The sequence below is a fragment of the Cololabis saira genome, chromosome 19, assembly GCF_033807715.1.
Source record: "Cololabis saira isolate AMF1-May2022 chromosome 19, fColSai1.1, whole genome shotgun sequence".
Taxonomy (NCBI): Eukaryota; Metazoa; Chordata; class Actinopteri; order Beloniformes; family Belonidae; genus Cololabis; species Cololabis saira.
Window position 1 is genome coordinate 182944 of NC_084605.1, and position 20339 is coordinate 203282.

General features: G+C 45.7%; 2 protein-coding genes across 3 annotated transcripts in view; one reads left to right on the forward strand and one right to left on the reverse strand.

The window, feature by feature from the left end:
* The window catches only part of LOC133419832 (NACHT, LRR and PYD domains-containing protein 12-like), a 211603-nt gene that overhangs the window by 50129 nt on the left and 141135 nt on the right, over positions 1-20339 (forward strand). The gene's annotated exons all lie outside the window — the stretch shown is intronic.
* LOC133419830 (zinc finger protein 518A-like) lies at positions 4037-16222 on the reverse strand. Of its 2 annotated transcripts, none has more exons than XM_061709286.1 (3): positions 15838-16222; positions 10841-10910; positions 4037-9251 (listed from the first exon to the last, which is right to left on the reverse strand). In XM_061709286.1, the coding sequence occupies exon 3, from the start codon at positions 9237-9239 to the stop codon at positions 5343-5345; it is 3897 nt and encodes a 1298-aa protein (XP_061565270.1). In that variant the 5' UTR covers positions 9240-9251; positions 10841-10910; positions 15838-16222; the 3' UTR covers positions 4037-5342. The 2 variants fall into 2 exon arrangements, with proteins under 2 accessions (XP_061565270.1, XP_061565269.1); XM_061709285.1 differs by lacking the exon at positions 15838-16222 and adding an exon at positions 14813-14961.

A 20339-nucleotide genomic window follows, 5' to 3' on the forward strand; every position in this document is an offset into this window, starting at 1 on the left:
TATCTGATTCTATTCCTCACACCTGTTTTATTTATGTATTTATTTTATTCTCTATTTACTTACTCATCTTTATTATTATTATTATTGACTTCTTATATTTGTATAATTTACTCCATCATTGTATTTCTGGTCCACCACTGTAAACTGTTAATATAATTATATATATATATATATATATATATATATATAATAATCCATGCTGTAAACCATGGATGTATTATTTAACTGTAAACCCTGCTGCGTCCAGACTAGAGTCCTGTAGGGAGAGAGTGACGACACCGGAAGCTACCTTAAAGGGGACATATTATGGCATTTAATGTATATTTTAAACAGGCCTTGAATATCTTAAAAACAATGTAAAGCTTGTTTTTTCTACATAAATCAGAAATTCAGCCTGTGGGCCATGTCTCTAGTTTTACAGATAATAAAGCCTTTTTCTGTGCTTCATTCTAAGGGAAGGGGGGGGTATGATAATGAGGCTCTGCGCTGATTGGCTGCTTGAATGACGTGTAGCAGGGGAGGAGACAAAGCGTCGCTCCGGGGAGAAGAGCAGCGGCTGCGTAGCAAAGCGTGTCCACGGTTCTGCGTTAAATCAACGCGTACCCTACGCTGTAGGCTCTGCGTTGGTGTAACGGAACCATAAATCAGCCTTTAGTCACCTCGTCTTCACACAGGAAGATTGAATTTAATTCTAAACAGGTACACCACGGTTATTTACTCCGATTCCTCATCATTTTTGTTAAGTGGATGTTTGTGTTTCTATTGCGTGGCAAAGCAGTTTCCCCTTGAGGATCAATAACGTTTTCTAATTCTAATTCTAATTTCATTTCTTATGTTACAAGACAAATGAATCATGTTAACTGTAAAGAAATCACAACACTGAATTTTCACAAATGGCAACTTTATTGTTAAAATATATCAATAAAATGTATGCACTATTGCTGGCTCAAGGAAGGACCGCGCGTCTTCTGAATGTGAACAGCTCCAGGTGCTTGAAAGATCTGAAACCACAGAAGAAAAATGTATTACGGTACTAATAGAGCTCCGAGCCCGGGGCTCCTCGACGGTCCGGTCCGTGAGCAGCTCCGGGGCTCCGGAGCTAAGCTAAATACTTAGCTCATGCAAAGATCATACAAATAACATAAAAAATTAACGTCACTTACCGCTGACTCGTGTGCAGTTACCGGGTCCGTGCTGTGGGAACTGATCCTTTTATGAGGGTAAATGTCGATGCAAAACCTCATTTCTACTCTCCCTCGCTGTGGAAACAGCCACCGCTGCTGAACACTGGAGGAGCTCCAGCCGGCGGAGAGAGCTGGTTGTGGGCGTGGTTTCAGCAGCGGAGGCAGAGCCTCTGCGCCTCGGGTGACGTCACCATAGGTGCAGATTCTCATCGGCTCAAAAAAAATCACGTGACACTGGGGGATTCTGTAAGGCAGGGGTCACAGACCTTGCAGAAATTCATGGTATTTCATCTCCCCTCTGTTGGCAGGGTGAGGGGAGACCACTTTATATATGTTAAAACAAGAAAAAACGTGTTTTTCATAATATGTCCCCTTTAAAGTCTGGGCTTGAACAAGCTGAAGTTCAGGATAGAAACAAAACAAGAAGAATAAAAAGTCCCTTGAGCTAGACCTATGCCTTTTATTCTTTTAAAGTTGTGGTGAAAATACAAATAAGAAGATTTATATGAAGCTACCTGAGTAATTGATCCAACTCTGCAGTTACAGTTACAGTAAAGTTCCAGCTGGATCAGACAGTAAAACTGCAGTTAGTCGTCCAGAAAGTCCATAAAGTCCCCACGTGAACCTATTAAAACATACGAACACTCAGTCTGCAGGGACACAAGGCTCCCCCCGGGACACAAGGCTCCCCCCCCGGGACACAAGGCTCCCCCCGGGACACAAGGTTCCCCCCCCGGGGACACAAGGTTCCCCCCCCGGGACACAAGGCTCCCCCCGGGGCGTTGGTTCCCCCCGGGACACAAGGTTCCCCCCCCGGGACACAAGGCTCCCCCCGGGACACAAGGTCCTCCCCCGGGACACAAGGCTCCCCCCGGGACACAAGGTTCCCCCCCCGGGACACAAGGCTCCCCCCGGGACACAAGGTTCCCCCCGGGACACAAGGCTCCCCCCGGGACACAAGGTTCCCCCCCCGGGACACAAGGCTCCCCCCCCGGGACACAAGGCTCCCCCCGGGACACAAGGTTCCCCCCGGGGCGTTGGTTCCCCCCTGGGGGGAACGGGGAGGTGTTGGTCCCTCCTGGAGGAACTGGGAGGTGTTGGTTCCCCCCGGAGGAACGGGGAGGCGTTGGTTCCCCCCGGGGACCGGGGCCTTGGTTCGGGGACAGGGAGGCGTTGGTTCCCCCCGGAGCACCAGATGGTTCCTACATTGCAAAAACTCAAAATCGTAACAAGAATATTTGTCTCATTTCTAGTTAAAATCTCTCATTTTCAGTCAAATAAATCTCATTACACTTAAGACGAGACTCAAAAACTCAAAAACAAGCGAGTGGTGAGGCCTCTTTGGGGCCTCACCACTCGCAACGTGCAAAAACGTGCGCTTTTAGCGCCATCCGGAACGCATTGGGAGAACTTTGGGGCCTCACCACTCGCACACCGTTACTCGAAAAATTCTGGACCAATTTAAAAAGTTGTAGGCCCTGAATTTAACTACAGTCCTGTGGATTTTCAGAGCGATGGCACAAATAGTTTTTGCACAAAGTGCAAAAACATTTCCAAATTTCCAAACTAATGGGGAGCTAAATTTCCCATGTATTTGTATGGCCCCATTCAAAGCGGATGGGAAAATGGCGAGAAAAAAAAGACAAAATTCACTTTTTTTCTGAGTCACGTATCTTTCTCATACTTGCACGTACAAATGTCATTCAAACTTCAAAATGGAGGAAAACTTCTATTCTCTCTCCAAACCTGAAACTGTTTTTTCCTAAAATGTACACTTTTAAAGATATGAGCGCTCAAGCGAGGACTGGAAATCACTTTTTTGTCAAATTTAGAGTGCAGCTGTCATTTTCTAGAGTGCGAGGACAGTAAAAAAATAACCAACGTTTTTATTTTTAACTCGAGCTCACGGCCAAACCGTGAAAGCTAGACAAATAATTTTTGGTCAGAATGTAGACATAGGTGTTGGGATTCATAAAATGTGACTTTCACAGGCGGGGTATGCACAAAATTTAAACGGGGGGAATAAAGCTGTGCCAATTCCTGCCTCAGTCCCCATTGACTAGAATGTAATTAAAAGTTTTCTTTAAAAAAAATCTCACTTTGTTTTCGAACTGCCGTTACTAACACATTTTAAGGAATATCTGAATAAAATTAAGACTGTCAGAATCTGCCGGGTTCTGTGTCTCTCACGATGTCTTTGTTTTTCTGCTAAGAGCTACGGTTTGATCACAAAGTGGAGTTATTTGAGAACTTGTCACAAGGCAAAATCTGGGGTTTTATCACAGCAAACCCAGAACCTTACTCATGTCGAGGTTCTTGTTGCCGGGGCAACCAGCAGTCAGCTGCTGAGTCATTCAGCCAGAACTGGTCACATGACTCAGTCGATACAGACTTCATATACTTTAACCTGGAAAATGGAGAAATCTGAACCCTGACCTTTTGACCTTAGCTGATCCCCAATCCTGCTGGGAACAGGTTCATGGGATATACATGTATATTATTATATATATATAAATATATACATGTGTATGTTATATATACAAATTAGCCCCGCCCCTTCTTCTGATTGGCCGATATGCGAGTCTTTACCTTTATTGCTTGCAAAATTCAATAATGTACACAAATGTGCAGCAGCCCGCCGTGGCACTCTCGAAATTTCTGCGAGGAAATTGTCTAGTTGTAAATTATAATTCTGCTGCTCTAATCTGAGCTAAACCTTTTACAGAGCTCAGATTAACGACGGCGTCTCTGGAACTGGAACAACCGGAGGAGGAAACTCTTTAAAGTCTGGGCTTGAACAAGCTGAAGTTCAGGATAGAAACAAAACAACAAGAATAAAAAGTCCCTTGAGCTAGACCTATGCCTTTTATTCTTTTAAAGTTGTGGTGAAAATACAAATAAGAAGATTTATATGAAGCTACCTGAGTAATTGATCCAACTCTGCAGTTACAGTTACAGTAAAGTTCCAGCTGGATCAGACAGTAAAACTGCAGTTAGTCGTCCAGAAAGTCCATAAAGTCCCCACGTGAACCTATTAAAACATACGAACACTCAGTCTGCAGGGACACAAGGTTCCCCCGGGGACACAAGGCTCCCCCCGGGGCGTACGTTCCCCCCGGGACACAAGGTTCCCCCTCCGGGACACAAGGCTCCCCCCGGGGCGTTGGTTCCCCCCGGGGACACAAGGTTCCCCCTCCGGGACACAAGGCTCCCCCCGGGGCGTTGGTTCCCCCCGGGGACACAAGGCTCCCCCCCCGGGACACAAGGCTCCCCCCGGGGCGTTGGTTCCCCCGGGGACACAAGGTTCCCCCTCCGGGACACAAGGCTCCCCCCGGGGCGTTGGTTCCCCCCGGGGACACAAGGCTCCCCCCCCGGGACACAAGGCTCCCCCCGGGGCGTTGGTTCCCCCCCCGGGGGACAGGGAGGCGTTGGTTCCCCCCGGAGCACCAGATGTTCCTACACTGCAAAAACTCAAAATCTTAAGAATATTTGTCTTATTTCTAGTTAAAATGTCTCATTTTAAGTAAAAAAAATCTCATTACACTTAAGACAAGACTGAAAAAACAACAATTTTACCTGTTTCAAGTAAATTTTCACTTGAAATAAGTAAAAAAATTCTACCAGTGGAACAAGATTTATCTTCTCATTACAAGCAAAAAAATCTTGTTCCACTGGCAGATTTTTCCACTTATTTTAAGTGAAAATCTACTTGAAACAGGTGAAAATTTCAACTTGTGAAATTTTGAGAAAAAAAGTCAAAATGTCCAGAAAAAAAGTTTAAATTTTGAGAAAAAAAAGTCAAAAATTTTATGAAAAAAGTTGAAATGTCGACAAAATGTTGTTTTATTTGACCATTTTCACCTGTTTCAAGTGAATTTTCACTTAAAATAAGTAGAAAAATCTGCCAGTGGAACAAGGTTTTTTTGCTTGTAATGAGAAGATAAATCTTGTTCCACTGGCAGATTTTTCTACTTATTTTAAGTGAAAATTTACTTGAAACAGTGATGTGTCTTGTTTTAAGTGGAATGAGATTTATTTGACTAAAAATGAGACATTTTAACTAGAAATCAGACAAATATTCTTTGTTTTTGCAGTGTAGGTCCAGGTTCCTAGTAGAACTGGTTCCTGGTTCTAGTAGAACTGGTTCCAGTCCCGGTCCTAGCAGAGCTGGTTCCAGTCCCGCGTCGCCTCCATCAGGTGGCGCTGGCCGTGTCCGATCCAGTCCTCCTGGTTGCTGAAGATCCGTCCGCAGAACCAGCAGCCGAACCCGGCGGAGCCGGAGCCGGGTCTCCGGCCCGGCGGCGTCTCCACCACCTCGTACTTCTTCCTGCTCTTCTTCCTGAGCTTCAGCCGGAGCAGGAACCGTTCCCGGACCGAGCTCCGGGGGGCCCTGGAGGTTCTGGGGTCCGGGTGGTCCAGGTGGTCCGGGGGGTCCGGCTCTGCCCCGTCCCCCCCGGCCGGCCCGCCCCCGCCGGCCGGCCCGGCCAGTGCCTGCACCGTCCGGGGGCAGAGCGCCACCTTGGCGACGGCGCCGCGGTAGCGGGTCACCACCCTCATGATGGCGGCGGCCTCGGGCCCGCCGGCGTCCGGGTGGTTCAGCACCACCACGGGCTGGTGTCTCCGCGGACACCGGACCGGCTGGCCGGGCCGGACCGGGGCGAGTCTCAGCGTCCTCTCCGTGTCTTTGGGCACCGGCCTCCATGGCTCCGGCTCCACCTCCGCCGGGCCCTTGTTCTGGAGCCGCCGGGCCTTGTGCGCCGCGGCCACCGCGGGGGGGAGGTCGTCCAGCAAAGCGTTCCTGCGGCGTTTCCTTTGGCTGGGCGGCCGGACGGCGAGCAGTCGCTCCGCCTCGCCCGGCGGCGGCGGCTCCGCCCCGTTGACCCGGGACGGCACCGCGTCTTTCCGCTCGTTCTCTATGCCGACGACCGCCTTCACTCCGGCGGTCGCCGGCTTGTTGGCCAGCAGGAAACACTGCGGCCGCGTGGCCAGGAACAACGGCGCAGCGCCGGCGGCGTTGGGCCCGGCCTTCAGGAGGCCGGCACCGGTCGGGGTGACGATCTTAAATATCACCTTACCGGCACCGGCGGCGCCGTCGCCGTTGGCCGCCGCCGTCTTCCCCTCCGCCTTGTTCAGGACGGATTTGGGCGCGGAGACGTAGCGGAGCAGGAAGGCCTGGCGGCCGGCCGGCAGCGCACCGGGCTTGTCGGCCGAGCCCACCGGCATGGCCAGGACCGGCTTCATGGCCGTGCCGGCCAGCTTGAGCCCCGACGTCCCCGGCGGCGCCTGGACGAAGGGCAGCGACCGCTGCACCAGGTAGCACGTCGGCTGGGCCTTTGCCGTTCTGTCTCTGGCCGCGCCGGCGAGCGCCTTGGACAGCAGGACTGGGCTCTTGAATCCGTGGCTGTTGATCAGGTAGTGGTTGGGGGCGACGCCCGAGACCCGGGCCGTGCCGTTCTCCGCGGCCCGGAGCCGCGCGGCAGGAATCCCCAGCAGCTTGGCCTTACGCGACCGCTCCACCCCCGAGTTCAGGCGCGTCACGTTGATCTGGGGGTTGGAGGAGTTGGTGATGAGCTTGAAGCCGGTGGTCGGGGTCGTCGGCGCGGCTAGCCGGTTCTCCGGCGGCTGCAGGAGCCGGACGGTTGTGGGTTGGGCGTCTCTCTCCTTGCTCAGCTGCTGGTGGATGATTTCCTCCGAATGCTCCACCACGAACTTCCCCACCGAGCTGGAGCTTCTCTTTGGCTCCGGAGGTTTGGTGGAGACGGGAATGTTCTCCTCCTCCACTTTGATGATGTTGAACTCCTGCAGGACGGAGTCGGGGTTCTCCTCCGTCGGCGGTTCATCGTCGCCGTCGGGCTCGCTGCGCGGCGAGGACTCGGGCGACTCGGCCAGCGTCAGGTTGAGCTGCGACGACTCCCACGCTGAGTCTCTGTCGTCTCTGTCGTCGGTTGAGTCCAGGTTGCTGAGCGCGGTGCTGAACGTCTCCTTGGAGTAGTTGTGGAAGGTGAACACCTCCTGGTTGGCGGCGGCGGCGGAGGCTTTTCCCGACAACTGGGACGGCGGCGAGTCCAGACCCGTCAGCAGGATTTGGTTGGCCGGAGGATTTTTGCCGTCGTCGTCACTCGGGGACGATTCCTCCGACGCTCGGCAGTTCTCTAGACTTGATTTGGGCAGCAGCGTTTCCTGATGTGAAGGGGGGGCTAAGCTAGCGGCTAAGCTAGCGGCCTTGGCCCCGCCCCCTGTGGGCGGAGCTCTGGTTTTATCAGAGTCAAACGTCTCATCGGCCGAATTACTGTCACCCTTGACTCTATCGGTGCCGTTATTGTTCAAGTGGTGGTAGTCCTTAGTGTCCGTGAGAGACGCGTCGGTGCCGGGTCGACCCGGCGGTCGCTCCGTCGGCCGGCCGGCGTCAGCGGCGTCGCCGGAGCGCAGCGCCGAGTCAAAGCTGCAGACGGAGGTTTCCTCCTCCTCCACCTTCACCTTCACGGCCACAACGTTGTCCTGGCCGGTGCCGGACGCGTCGGCGTGCTGCCCGTTCTCCAGCGGCTCCTTGTCGACGCCGGCGTCGGGGCCGGACGGGTCGGGCTTGGCGCTCGGGATCACCTTCAGCACCAGGTGCTTCTTGCCGTCCACCATCTTGAAGCCCATGACTTTGGTGGTGCAGTTGGGCGGCAGCGAGATCTTGTTCTTCACCATCAGCACCGTGAGTCCGTTGGGGTGGCCGCCCTCGGCGTCCGAGCCGGACGAGTTCTCGCCGTCCTGCAGCACGACCGGCGCCGGCTGCTCCGGGAAGTGCCGGCCTCCTTTCTTGGCAACAAATCCGTCCAGGAAGTGATTCTCCTCCGGGTTGGGCTCGGGTTTGACCGGCCGGCCGTTCAGGCCGTTGTTCCTGGTCTCGCCCGCCTTGAGCGGCGGTTCCTCGCCGGGCCTCCAGCCGACCCGCCGCCCCATCAGGTCCTTGTGCACCGTGGCCTTGTGCTTCTTCAGGTAGTCGCTGCGGGCGGCGCCGTAGCCGCAGAAGGCGCAGGTGTAGGGGAAGACGCCCGAGTGGCCCTTCAGGTGCGCCCGGTGCTCGTCCTCGCCCAGGCTGACGTGCCGGCACTTGTGGCACCTCCAGTGGCTCTCGTTGTGGTGGTGGATGTGCTGCACGAAGGTGCCGGCGTCCGCCGTGCAGAAGTGGCACCAGTCGCAGCGGAACTGGCCGTTGGTGCTGTGGCTAACCACGTAGTGGCGCGTGAGCAGCAGCAGCGAGTACTGCACGTCGTCGCCGCACAGCTCGCAGGTCACCAGCGTGTTGCGGTGCCCGATGCGGTGCTGCTGCAGCGCCGGGAACTCGTGGGTGACGAAGTGGCACAGGTCGCAGGGGTAGGTGGGCAGCGCCCCCTGGTGGGCGGCCGTGAAGTGTTTCAGCAGGTCGTTGGGGCTGAAGGTGGAGCTGTCCTTGCACACCGAGCAGCCGAAGCTCAGGATCTTCCCGGAGAACACCGCCCCCTGCTGGGTCCCGGACAACACCTTCAGGGGGGGGTCAGTCCTGGAGGAAATCCCATGATCCTTTAGGGGGGGGTCAGTCCTGGAGGAAACCCCATGGTCCTTCAGGGGGGGGTCAGTCCTGGAGGAAACCCCATGGTCCTTCAGGGGGGGGTCAGTCCTGGAGGAAACCCCATGATTGTTCAGGGGGGGGTCAGTCCTGGAGGAAACCCCATGGTCCTTCAGGGGGGGGTCAGTCCTGGAGGAAACCCCATGATTGTTCAGGGGGGGGTCAGTCCTGGAGGAAACCCCAAGATCCTTCAGGGGGGGGTCAGTCCTGGAGGAAACCCCATGATTGTTCAGGGGGGGGTCAGTCCTGGAGGAAACCCCATGGTCCTTCAGGGGGGGGTCAGTCCTGGAGGAAACCCCATGATCCTTCAGGGGGGGGTCAGTCCTGGAGGAAACCCCATGATTGTTCAGGGGGGGGTCGTCCTGGTTGGGCGGCGGCTCCTCCTTCACTTTCTCCTCCCCGGGAGCCGGCGGGTCGCAGGGTCCGGCGGCAGAATCGTCCGGGGTCGAGACGTCTTCCATCGTCGCAGGTTTCTGCAGGAAAAACCAAACATTAGAAAGGTGGTTTGAAAGGTAAAATATGTTTTGTGTCCTGGAATGCCCTGAATTCATATTAATTGAAAAAAGTTGAAATTTTGAGAAAAAAGTTGAGAGAAAAGTCGAAATGTTGAGAAAAAAGTGGAAATTTTAAGAAAAAAGTTGAAATTTGGATGAAAAAGTCGACATGTTGAGAAAAAAGTCGGAATGTCGAGAAAAATGTCGAAAACGCACGAAAGAACGCACGCACGCAAGAACGCACGTACGTACGAACGTACGCATGAAAAAACGGACGCATGAAAAAAATGCATGAAAAAACGCACGCACGCACTAAAAAAAAAACGATCGCACTCACGAAAAAACGCACGCACGAAAAAACGCACGAAAAAACGGACGCACGCACGAAAAAATGCATGAAAAAACGCACGCACGCACTAAAAAAACGGTTGCACGAAAGAACGCACGCACGCACGAACGCACGCACGAACGCACGAAAGAACGTACGCACGCACGCGAGAACGCACGCAAAAAACGCATGAAAAATGGACGCACGCATGAAAAAAAACGCATGCACGCACGAAAAAACGCAAGAAAAAACGCACAGACGACAAACGCATGCACGCACGAAAGAACGCACGCACGCAAGAACGCACGCACGCAAGAACGCACGCACGAAAAAAATGCATGAAAAAAAGGACACACGCACGAAAAAAATGCATGCACGCACGGAAAAAATGCATGCACGCACGAAAAAACGCACGCACGAAAAAACGCACGCACGAAAAAACGCACGCACGAAAAAAACGCACGCACGCACTAAAAAAACGGTCGCACGAAAGAACGTACGCACGCACGCGAGAACGCACGCACGAGCGAACGCACGAAAAAAACGCATGAAAAATGGACGCACGCATGAAAAAAAACGCATGCACGCACGAAAAAACGCAAGAAAAAACGCACAGACGACAAACGCACGAAAGAGCGCATGCACGCACGAAAGAACGCACGCACGCAAGAACGCACGCACGCACGAAAAAAACGCATGAAAAAAAGGACGCATGCATGAAAAAAATGCATGCACGCACGAAACAACGCAAGAAAAAACGCACGCACGAAAAAACGCATGAAAAAACGCACGCACGAAAAAACGCACGCACGCACTAAAAAAACAATCGCAAGCACGAAAAAACGCACAAAAGAACGCACGAAAGAACGTACGCACGCACGCAAGAACGTACGCACGCGAGAACGCACGCACGAACGAACGCACGAAAAAAACGCATGAAAAATGGACGCACGCATGAAAAAAACGCATGCACGCACGAAAAAACGCACACACGAAAAACGCACAAAAGAGCGCATGCACGCACGAAAGAACGCACGCACGCAAGAACGCAGGAAAAAAACGCATGAAATAAAGGACGCACGCACGAAAAAATGCATGCACGCACGAAAAAACGCACGCACGAAAAAACGCATGAAAGAGCGCATGCACGCACGAAAGAACGCACGCACGCACTAAAAAGGTAGTCGTTGAACAAAATGAATAAATGAGGAAGAACCGGTTCCAGGTGAACAGTGATTACCTGAATCCTCCGTGAAGCTCAAGGGTCTGAAGCTGCTGCTGCTGAAGCTGCTGCAGTCTGGCCACGATTCCTGGAGAGAGAGACAGTAATCAGTAATCACACCTGGACCAGACAGGTGAGACAGACAGGTGAACGCCGGCGACATCTGAAGCTGCTGTGTTTCCATCATTTTAACAGTTTAAACTAATATTTACATCTGTGTTTCCATCATTTTCACAGTTTAAACTAATATTTACATCTGTGTTTCCATCATTTTAACAGTTTAAACTAATATTTACATCTGTGTTTCCATCATTTTAATAGTTTAAACTAATATTTACATCTGTGTTTCCATCATTTTCACAGTTTAAACTAATATTTACATCTGTGTTTCCATCATTTTAATAGTTTAAACTAATATTTACATCTGTGTTTCCATCATTTTAACAGTTTAAACTAATATTTACATCTGTGTTTCCATCATTTTAACAGTTTAAACTAATATTTACATCTGTGTTTCCATCATTTTTATAGTTTAAACTAATATTTACATCTGTGTTTCCATCATTTTAACAGTTTAAACTAATATTTACATCTGTGTTTCCATCATTTTAACAGTTTAAACTAATATTTACATCTGTGTTTCCATCATTTTAACAGTTTAAACTAATATTTACATCTGTGTTTCCATCATTTTAATAGTTTAAACTAATATTTACATCTGTGTTTCCATCATTTTCACAGTTTAAACTAATATTTACATCTGTGTTTCCATCATTTTAATAGTTTAAACTAATATTTACATCTGTGTTTCCATCATTTTAATAGTTTAAACTAATATTTACATCTGTGTTTCCATCATTTTAACAGTTTAAACTAATATTTACATCTGTGTTTCCATCATTTTTATAGTTTAAACTAATATTTACATCTGTGTTTCCATCATTTTTATAGTTTAAACTAATATTTACATCTGTGTTTCCATCATTTTAACAGTTTAAACTAATATTTACATCTGTGTTTCCATCATTTTAACAGTTTAAACTAATATTTACATCTGTGTTTCCATCATTTTAATAGTTTAAACTAATATTTACATCTGTGTTTCCATCATTTTAACAGTTTAAACTAATATTTACATCTGTGTTTCCATCATTTTAATAGTTTAAACTAATATTTACATCCGTGTTTCCATCATTTTAACAGTTTAAACTAATATTTACATCTGTGTTTCCATCATTTTAATAGTTTAAACTAATATTTACATCTGTGTTTCCATCATTTTAACAGTTTAAACTAATATTTACATCTGTGTTTCCATCATTTTAATAGTTTAAACTAATATTTACATCTTTACATCTGCCAAATATATAAAAATAAAGTGCACAAAAAAGTTATACTTTGTTAAAAAGGGACCTGAGCTGTCAGGACAATAATAAATGATAAATTATAAAAAATGAAGAAAAATACAAATCAGAAAAAGGATTTGTTTGAACATTACAACTTGTTCTCTCACTGCGTTCACTCAAAAAACTAAGATCTTACCAAGAAATGTTCTTATTTCTAACCTAAAAATGCCGTTACACCTGATAACACACGTAAGCTAAAAGGTTAGTGTTTTTCCCTCGTTCAATTTAACTTTCATTTGTGTCAAGCAGATTTTAAGTTCTAGTTAAGTTTTAAGTTAAAGTCTTTATAAGATTTTGAGTTTTGGCAGTGTTGAAAATATAATTGTGATTTTATTTTAGTTGAAACTGTAGCGGGAACAGATGTTTAGAGGAACCTTTGTGTGTACCGGGTTAGAGGGGGAACATTTAGGAGAACGGACCAGAACAATATAGAGTGGATTAAAAATAAAAGTTAAGCACTGAGCTACATGTGTCTCCGTCTGGGCCGTTGCAGACTGCTGAGCACAAAGATATATAATTAATATATTTATGTACCATGTATTTATATTATTACATTATAACACATTGTTCCAAATGTAGTATCTGTGGGGGGAGAAGTTGTGTTTATAGATTAAAGACCAGGAAAGGAGCATTTGTTTATGGAAATTAGATCATTTTAAGGGGATGTTTTCAGATTTATAATTGCAAAGGAGAACAAATTTAAGGCCTCCAAGTTTTGAGAAGTAGTTGGGAATAAAATTCTAAATGGAAGTTGGGTTTCTAAGAAACTGTTTAATCCAATTTATCGGAAGTTGGTCTTCTTCGTTTATATTATTCAAATATGACGGAGGTATACTGTATATATATTTATATATATATATATATATATATATATACACATGTTATAAGGTAATAATATATATATGTATATATGTTATAATGTAAATATAAATATTACTAAGAATACTAATAAGATTTAATATAAATACCATGTCATAGCTATCTGTTTTGGTTATTTTCATACAAAAGTACGTTTTTCAATGTTTATAATTATTCACAAGTATGCAACTACATCTCTGACGTTCATAACAAACCAAACTGTTTGAAAGTCTGTTGAGAATTGAGCAAGTTAAGGTTGTTTAAGCAGAACATGCTCCATTAAACACAATGTTAAAGTGAGCAGCTCTCCTGTGGCAAGATGGCCGCCGTGTGACGACCCTGGAGACTCCGCCTTGAGTCATCTAGCCTTTATCTATATCTATGACTAAAACCAAACAAATCTGCCGCCTCTTTCTTCTTCTTTTTACGTGCGCGGCGTCAGCGCGCGGTGCCGCATCAAATGTAGTCCGGGTGAAACACCTGAACTTCAGCTCCGCGACTTAAGCCTGATTTATGGTTCCGCGGTACACCAACGCAGAGCTACGGCGTAGCCTACGGTGTATGGTACGGCGTAGCCTACGGCGTAGCCTACGGCGTAGCCTACGGTGTATGGTACTGCGTAGCCTACGGCGTAGCCTACGGCATAGCCTACGGCGTAGCCTACGGTGTATGGTACGCGGCGACGCGCACCATACACCGTAGGCTACGCCGTCGATTTAACGCGGAACCATAAATCAGCCTTTAGTGAGTGACGTATTAATCACGCGACAACGAATCCATAATGGAATTCGTTGCCAACGCTTTTAAAAATCGATTTTATCGATTGTTTGTTGCAGCCCTAGTTTAAACTAATATTTATATTCACAAACTCAGCTGGAATCAGAACTGTGACCTCACAGAAACCCAACACCTGGACAGGTGAGTTACAACCAACACCTGGACAGGTGAGTTACAACCAACACCTGGACAGGTGAGTTACAACCAACACCTGGACAGGTGAGCAGCTCCAACACCTGGACAGGTGAGTTACAACCAACACCTGGACAGGTGAGTTACAACCAACACCTGGACAGGTGAGTTACAACCAACACCTGGACAGGTGAGTCACAACCAACACCTGGACAGGTGAGCAGCTCCAACACCTGGACAGGTGAGTTACAACCAACACCTGGACAGGTGAGTTACAACCAACACCTGGACAGGTGAGTTACAACCAACACCTGGACAGGTGAGTTACAACCAACACCTGGACAGGTGAGTTACAACCAACACCTGGACAGGTGAGCAGCTCCAACACCTGGACAGGTGAGTTACAACCAACACCTGGACAGGTGAGTTACAACCAACACCTGGACAGGTGAGTTACAACCAACACCTGGACAGGTGAGTCACAACCAACACCTGGACAGGTGAGCAGCTCCAACACCTGGACAGGTGAGTCTAACACACACCTGGACAGGTGAGCAGCTCCAACCAGCTGTGACTGAGTGTAAAAGTTCCCGGATCTAAACCCCCAGATCTGGATCTAAACTCTCTACTTTTACCGGCTCAGGTCGGAGAGTTTCCCCGGCGGGAGCGCTCTGTTCCCGGCTACACGTCCCGGCTCCCCCCGCCCCCCCGGTTCTTCCCCGGAGTCGCGGGTTCGACTCCAGGACTTTCCCCCCCAGTTTTCCACCAAAACAAAGCCCCCCCTCCCAAAGTTCGGCGGACAGTGAGCAGCAGTTACCGGGGAGTCCGCGGGACGGAGCCGGGACGGGGCCGGGGCGGCGGCGGCGGCGCGGCCGGGCGGGGAGCCTGCTGGGCGGGCAGAGGGCAGGAAGACGCGCCGCGGAGCTCCGTGGTGGAGCCACGGCGGCCATGACACTCCATCCGGGTACTGGAGCCCCGGCGGAGGGATATCCTGCCCGGCCCGGGATCGAACCAGTGGGACTTTACATGGACGATCAAAGTCACTAGAAACGTTTATTAACGAATATTAACCCAATAAAAAGATATATCCTAAATGAATTTGAAGTGGAAGAAAAAAATATATTTAATTTCCCATTCCACCGAAAATAAAAGAGGTAAACTTCAACATTTTAAATGAAATTTACCCAACAAACGAGTTTTTACAATTAAAATGTAATTTTGAATTGAATAATTGTGTTTTTTGTGAAAGGGAAATTGAAACTTTGAACTATTTTCTTTACTTGAAAGATGAGATGGCCCTTTTGATTTTTTTTTTTTTTTTTTTTTTTTTTTTTTTTTTTTTTATTTTACGATAATTAGAATCTCAGTGTACAGGACTGTCTCAGAAAATTATAATATTGTGATTTTCTGTAAAAACTAAAATGTCATACATTCTGGATTCATTACAAATCAACTGAAATATTGCAAGCCTTTTATTATTTTAATATTGCTGATCATGGTTTACAGCTTAAGAAAACTCAAATATCCTATCTCAAAAAATTAGAATATTCTGTGAATCTTAATCTTAAACTGTAAGCCATAATCAGCAATATTAAAATAATAAAAGGCTTAAATATTTCAGTTGATTTGTAATGAATCCAGAATGTATAACATTTTTGTTTTTTTTTTAATTGCATTACAGAAAATAAAGAACTTTATCACAATATTCTAATTTTCTGAGACAGTTCTGTATATTTTGTAAAACTGCCAAGGCAAAAGTTTCTAATTCTGTTATGACTTTTATTCCTTGTTTTTTTGTTTGTCTCGATGTTTCAATAAAGAAAATAAAAAAAACTCCCTCACCGGCCATGATTCTACATCCGGGTACTCGCGCCCCGGCGGAGGGATATCCCTCACCGGCGATTATTCCATAAAATAGTGCCGGAGCGGGGACTTTTGGGTTAAAAAACAACCAAAAAGCTCACCAAGTCAACTTTAAACGTCAGGAATATGAAGTTAGTGTGACCGGAAGTCGCTTGAAGGCTCGGTGTTGAAGCAGCGCGGCTGCTACGTCATCCCGGTGTGTGTGTGGAAGAACACCGGCAGCAATGGCGGATTCCCGCGTTTCCTCTTCCAGGATCAGGAACATCGGGGCTTTTTCATTGACAAACACGAATAAAGAACCGCTTTTTCACCTCAGAATGTCTTCTGTGTTCACTTTACAACCCGAATAATACATGGAGTCATTCTCCTCCCTCTCCTACACACACACACACACACACACACACACACACACACACACACACACACACACACACACACACACACGCACACACACACACACACACACACACACACACTCAGTAATGGCGGACATGAATCTCTGACTAGAACACTTTGTTCACTAGGATTCACATTATTATCTCAACATGGAGGCAAAGTTTATTCACATTATCTTTATTAACTGTGTTTATTCACATTATCATTATTAACTCTGTTTATTCACATTATCATTATTAACTCTGTTTATTCACATTATCATTATTAACTCTGTTTATTCACATTATGAATAAAAACACAGCCGAGAGTTATGTAAACAGCAATTCCACTTCAATGTTTTTAAATCCCATAGATGAAGATGAAATTATTGACACTGTCAATAAATGTAAAAACAAAACATCGACGGACTCAGAAGGAATTGACATGAAGATAGTGAAAAGGGTAATAAGGGGGATATCTAAACCACTCACATACATCTGCAATCTGTCATTTGAAAACGGTCAAGTCCCACACAATATGAAAATAGCAAAAATCATACCTATGTTCAAAGATAGTGAAAAATCCCACTTCACAAACTACAGACCTGTCTCTCTTCTACCACAATTCTCAAAAATCCTAGAAAAAGTATTCAATAATAGATTATGCAACTTCATAGACAAGCACAAATGACTCTCCGATAGTCAGTATGGTTTCCGTTCAAGCAGATCAACTTCACTAGCTCTAATAGACCTCATTGAAAAAATAACTAATTCCATGGATAAAAAGAAATTTGCTGTCGGTGTATTCATAGATTTAAAAAAAGCCTTTGACACAATTAATCACGAAATTCTAATCAATAAACTGGAACGATATGGGATACGGGGTTAGTGTTGAATTGGGTGGAAAGTTATTTGAAGAGCAGGAAACAATTTGTGCAGATGGGTGAATATAAATCAAAATGTGCTGACACTGTGTGTGGGGTCCCCCAAGGGTCAGTATTAGGGCCAATATTATTTAATTTATACATAAATGACATAAGCAAGGTATCTGATGTATTGAAAAGTGTATTATTTGCGGACGATACTAATCTCTTGGGAACAGGTGAGAACTTGCAGCTACTTTTAGACGTGATCACTTCAGAAATGTACAAAATGAAAAAATGGTTTGACCAAAATAAATTATCATTAAACATAGGTAAGACCAAATTCATGGTCTTTGGAAATTATAAATCAAATAGCCAAATTCAAATTCACATAGATGGAATACAAATAGAAAGAGTTAAAAAGATAAAATTCCTGGGTGTGATAATAGAAGATAAAATGAGCTGGAAGCCTCACATCAAACATGTTCAAAACAAACTGTCCAAAAGTATTTCATTATTAGCAAAGGCAAAACATTTCTTGAACTATAAATCACTACTCATCTTCTATAACTCATTGATGCTACCCTATTTAAATGACTGTTGGGAGGTTTGGGGGAACACATACAGAAGCATATTACAGGAAAGAGCTGTGAGAATAATATACAAAGCAGGTTACCGGGACCACACTAATACATTATTTTTACAATCTAAATTACTAAAATTTATAGATCTAGTTAATTGCAATACAGCAAAACTAATGTTTAGAGCCAAGAATAATTTATTACCAGGACATATACAGGGGATATTCTTTGAAAGGGAGGGAGGTTACAACCTCAGGGGCCAACTTAATTTCAAAATGATCAATAGACGCACAACACTGAAGAGCTTCTGTCTGTCGACCTATGGGGTAAAACTCTGGAACAGCCTGAGCATAGATCTAAAACAAAGTCAAAACATATCACAATTTAAAAAAAGATATAAAGAAACTTTTTTCTCAAAATACAGTGGCGAATGAAAATGTAGATAGATTTATTTAATATGTGTAGATATATAGATTAATATTATGGAAACATGTTATATATATATGTATGTATATGGATATATAGTGATATATTATACATACAGTATTTATGTATGGATATATCTCTGTTAATATATATGGATATATAGTTATATGTAGATATGTTGGTAAATGGATGTATAGTTATGTTGATATATAGACTTATATTATGTTTTTTTCTTGTGTTCTATAAGTAAGCTCATTGATTCTCTTGCTATTTTGGAAAAATGAATATAAGATTTGGGGGTAGGACCTGATAAGTATTTACTTCAATCCTACTCCCTTTCCAATATGCTGGTGGATCTGCGAGGTCTGCCTTGTCTTTTTTTTTTTTTTTTTTTTACTTTTTAGTATTGTTCTTTCTAATTTGCATATTCGAAATAAAGCTCAATAATAATAATAATAATAAAATAATTATCATTATTAACTCTGTTTATTCACATTATCATTATTAACTCTGTTTATTCACATGACATGTAGGTCTTAAAAGATAAATGTTGGTATCAATTATAACAATGTGATATAAAAAACCTTTTTGATGTCTTCGTTTTTATAAAATTTGAAAATATAATTTAACTCGTAGGTCGCCATTGTTGTTTACATTCTGGGTAGTGACGTCAGACGGTGGCTCCTGCTAACCCCCGTACACTGTTTTGACACCCAGAAACAGATGAAAACACAGCTAAACAGGTGACGGCACACCAGAAACACAGATCAAAACACAGCTGAACATTAAGGTGACGGTGCACCTACAAAAAAGTAAAAAAAAAAAAAAAAAAAAGTGCCGCACCATACAGCATGAACTATAAAAACACCATAAAACTCAGATAGACTAACAGACCACACGTTTCAATTAGCAGATAACCGATGCTACAATAAAAACCCCAGCCTGATCTGGCGTCATTAAATTAAATAAAGATGTTCTTGCCTATTTGAAGCGAAGTCTGCGCCTCCCGTTTGGTCAAAGTCCCGGGCCAGTCCCCTCAGCGTCGGGTCTGTCATCACCCAGCACCCAGGCCGGTTTTAGGGGGGGCAGGGGTGGGCTATGCCCACCCAAACGTGCATATTGCCCACCGGCGTCTCCATCCCAGCGGCGGCGGCGGCGGCGAGAGCGGAGAGCGGATGGCGGTGCGCTGCGGGCTCTAAAGCCCCGGCTACGCCGTCTACGGCGTAGGCTACGCAGGCTACGGCGTAGCCTACGCCATCTACGCCGTAGGCTACGCCGTCTACGCAGGAGCCTAATGCACTGGTAAGATGCGCACGACTTTGATCATTTTTGCAGATCTCCCGTGCATCACAGAACTTTGATCCAGTTTGCCTGAACCGAAACGTCTTATGGGCTCCCTCGTCAGCCTCCACGGCCGGGAGATGCTGCTCATCTATGTTTTAGATACCTGTCCCAGTTAAACTAACGCGGCTTATCTTCCCAGAGCCACCGCTCCACGTCATCGCCCCCAGAATGCATTGCGCAGGTAAAACATGGCGCCTCCCGCAGGTCAAAATATGTAATAAACATTGTAGATTTTCAAAGCAATTAGATTATTTTATGTGTTTCTAACAACATATTTTAGTATAAGAGAACAATTGTGGCTAATTAGGGACTACATGTCTTAATAACCAGGGTTCCTTTTAACACTGTTTATTCACATTATCTTTATTAACTCTGTTTATTCACATTATCTTTATTAACACTGTTTATTCACATTATCATTATTAACACTGTTTATTCACATGATCTTTATTAACACTGTTTATTCACATTATCATTATTAACTCTGTTTATTCACATGATCTTTATTAACACTGTCTATTCACATGATCTTTATTAACTTCCTTCCTTCCTTCATTCCTTCCTTCCTTCCTTCCTTCCTTCCTTCCTTCTTTCTTTCTTTCCTTCTTTTCATTCTTCCTTCCTTCTTTCCTCCCTTCTTCTCTTCCTCCTTCCTCCCTTCCTTACTTCTTTTCTCCCTTCCTTCTTTCCTCCTTCCTTCCTTCCTTCCTTCCTTCCTTCCTTCCTCCTTTCCTCCTTCCTTATTTTCTCCCTTCCTTCCTTCCTTCCTTCCTTCCTTCCTTCCTTCCTTCCTTCCTTCCTTCCTTCCTTCCTTCCTTCCTTCCTTCCTTCCTTCCTTCCTTCCTTCCTTCCTTCCTTCCTTCTTTCTTTCCTTCTTTTCATTCTTCCTTCCT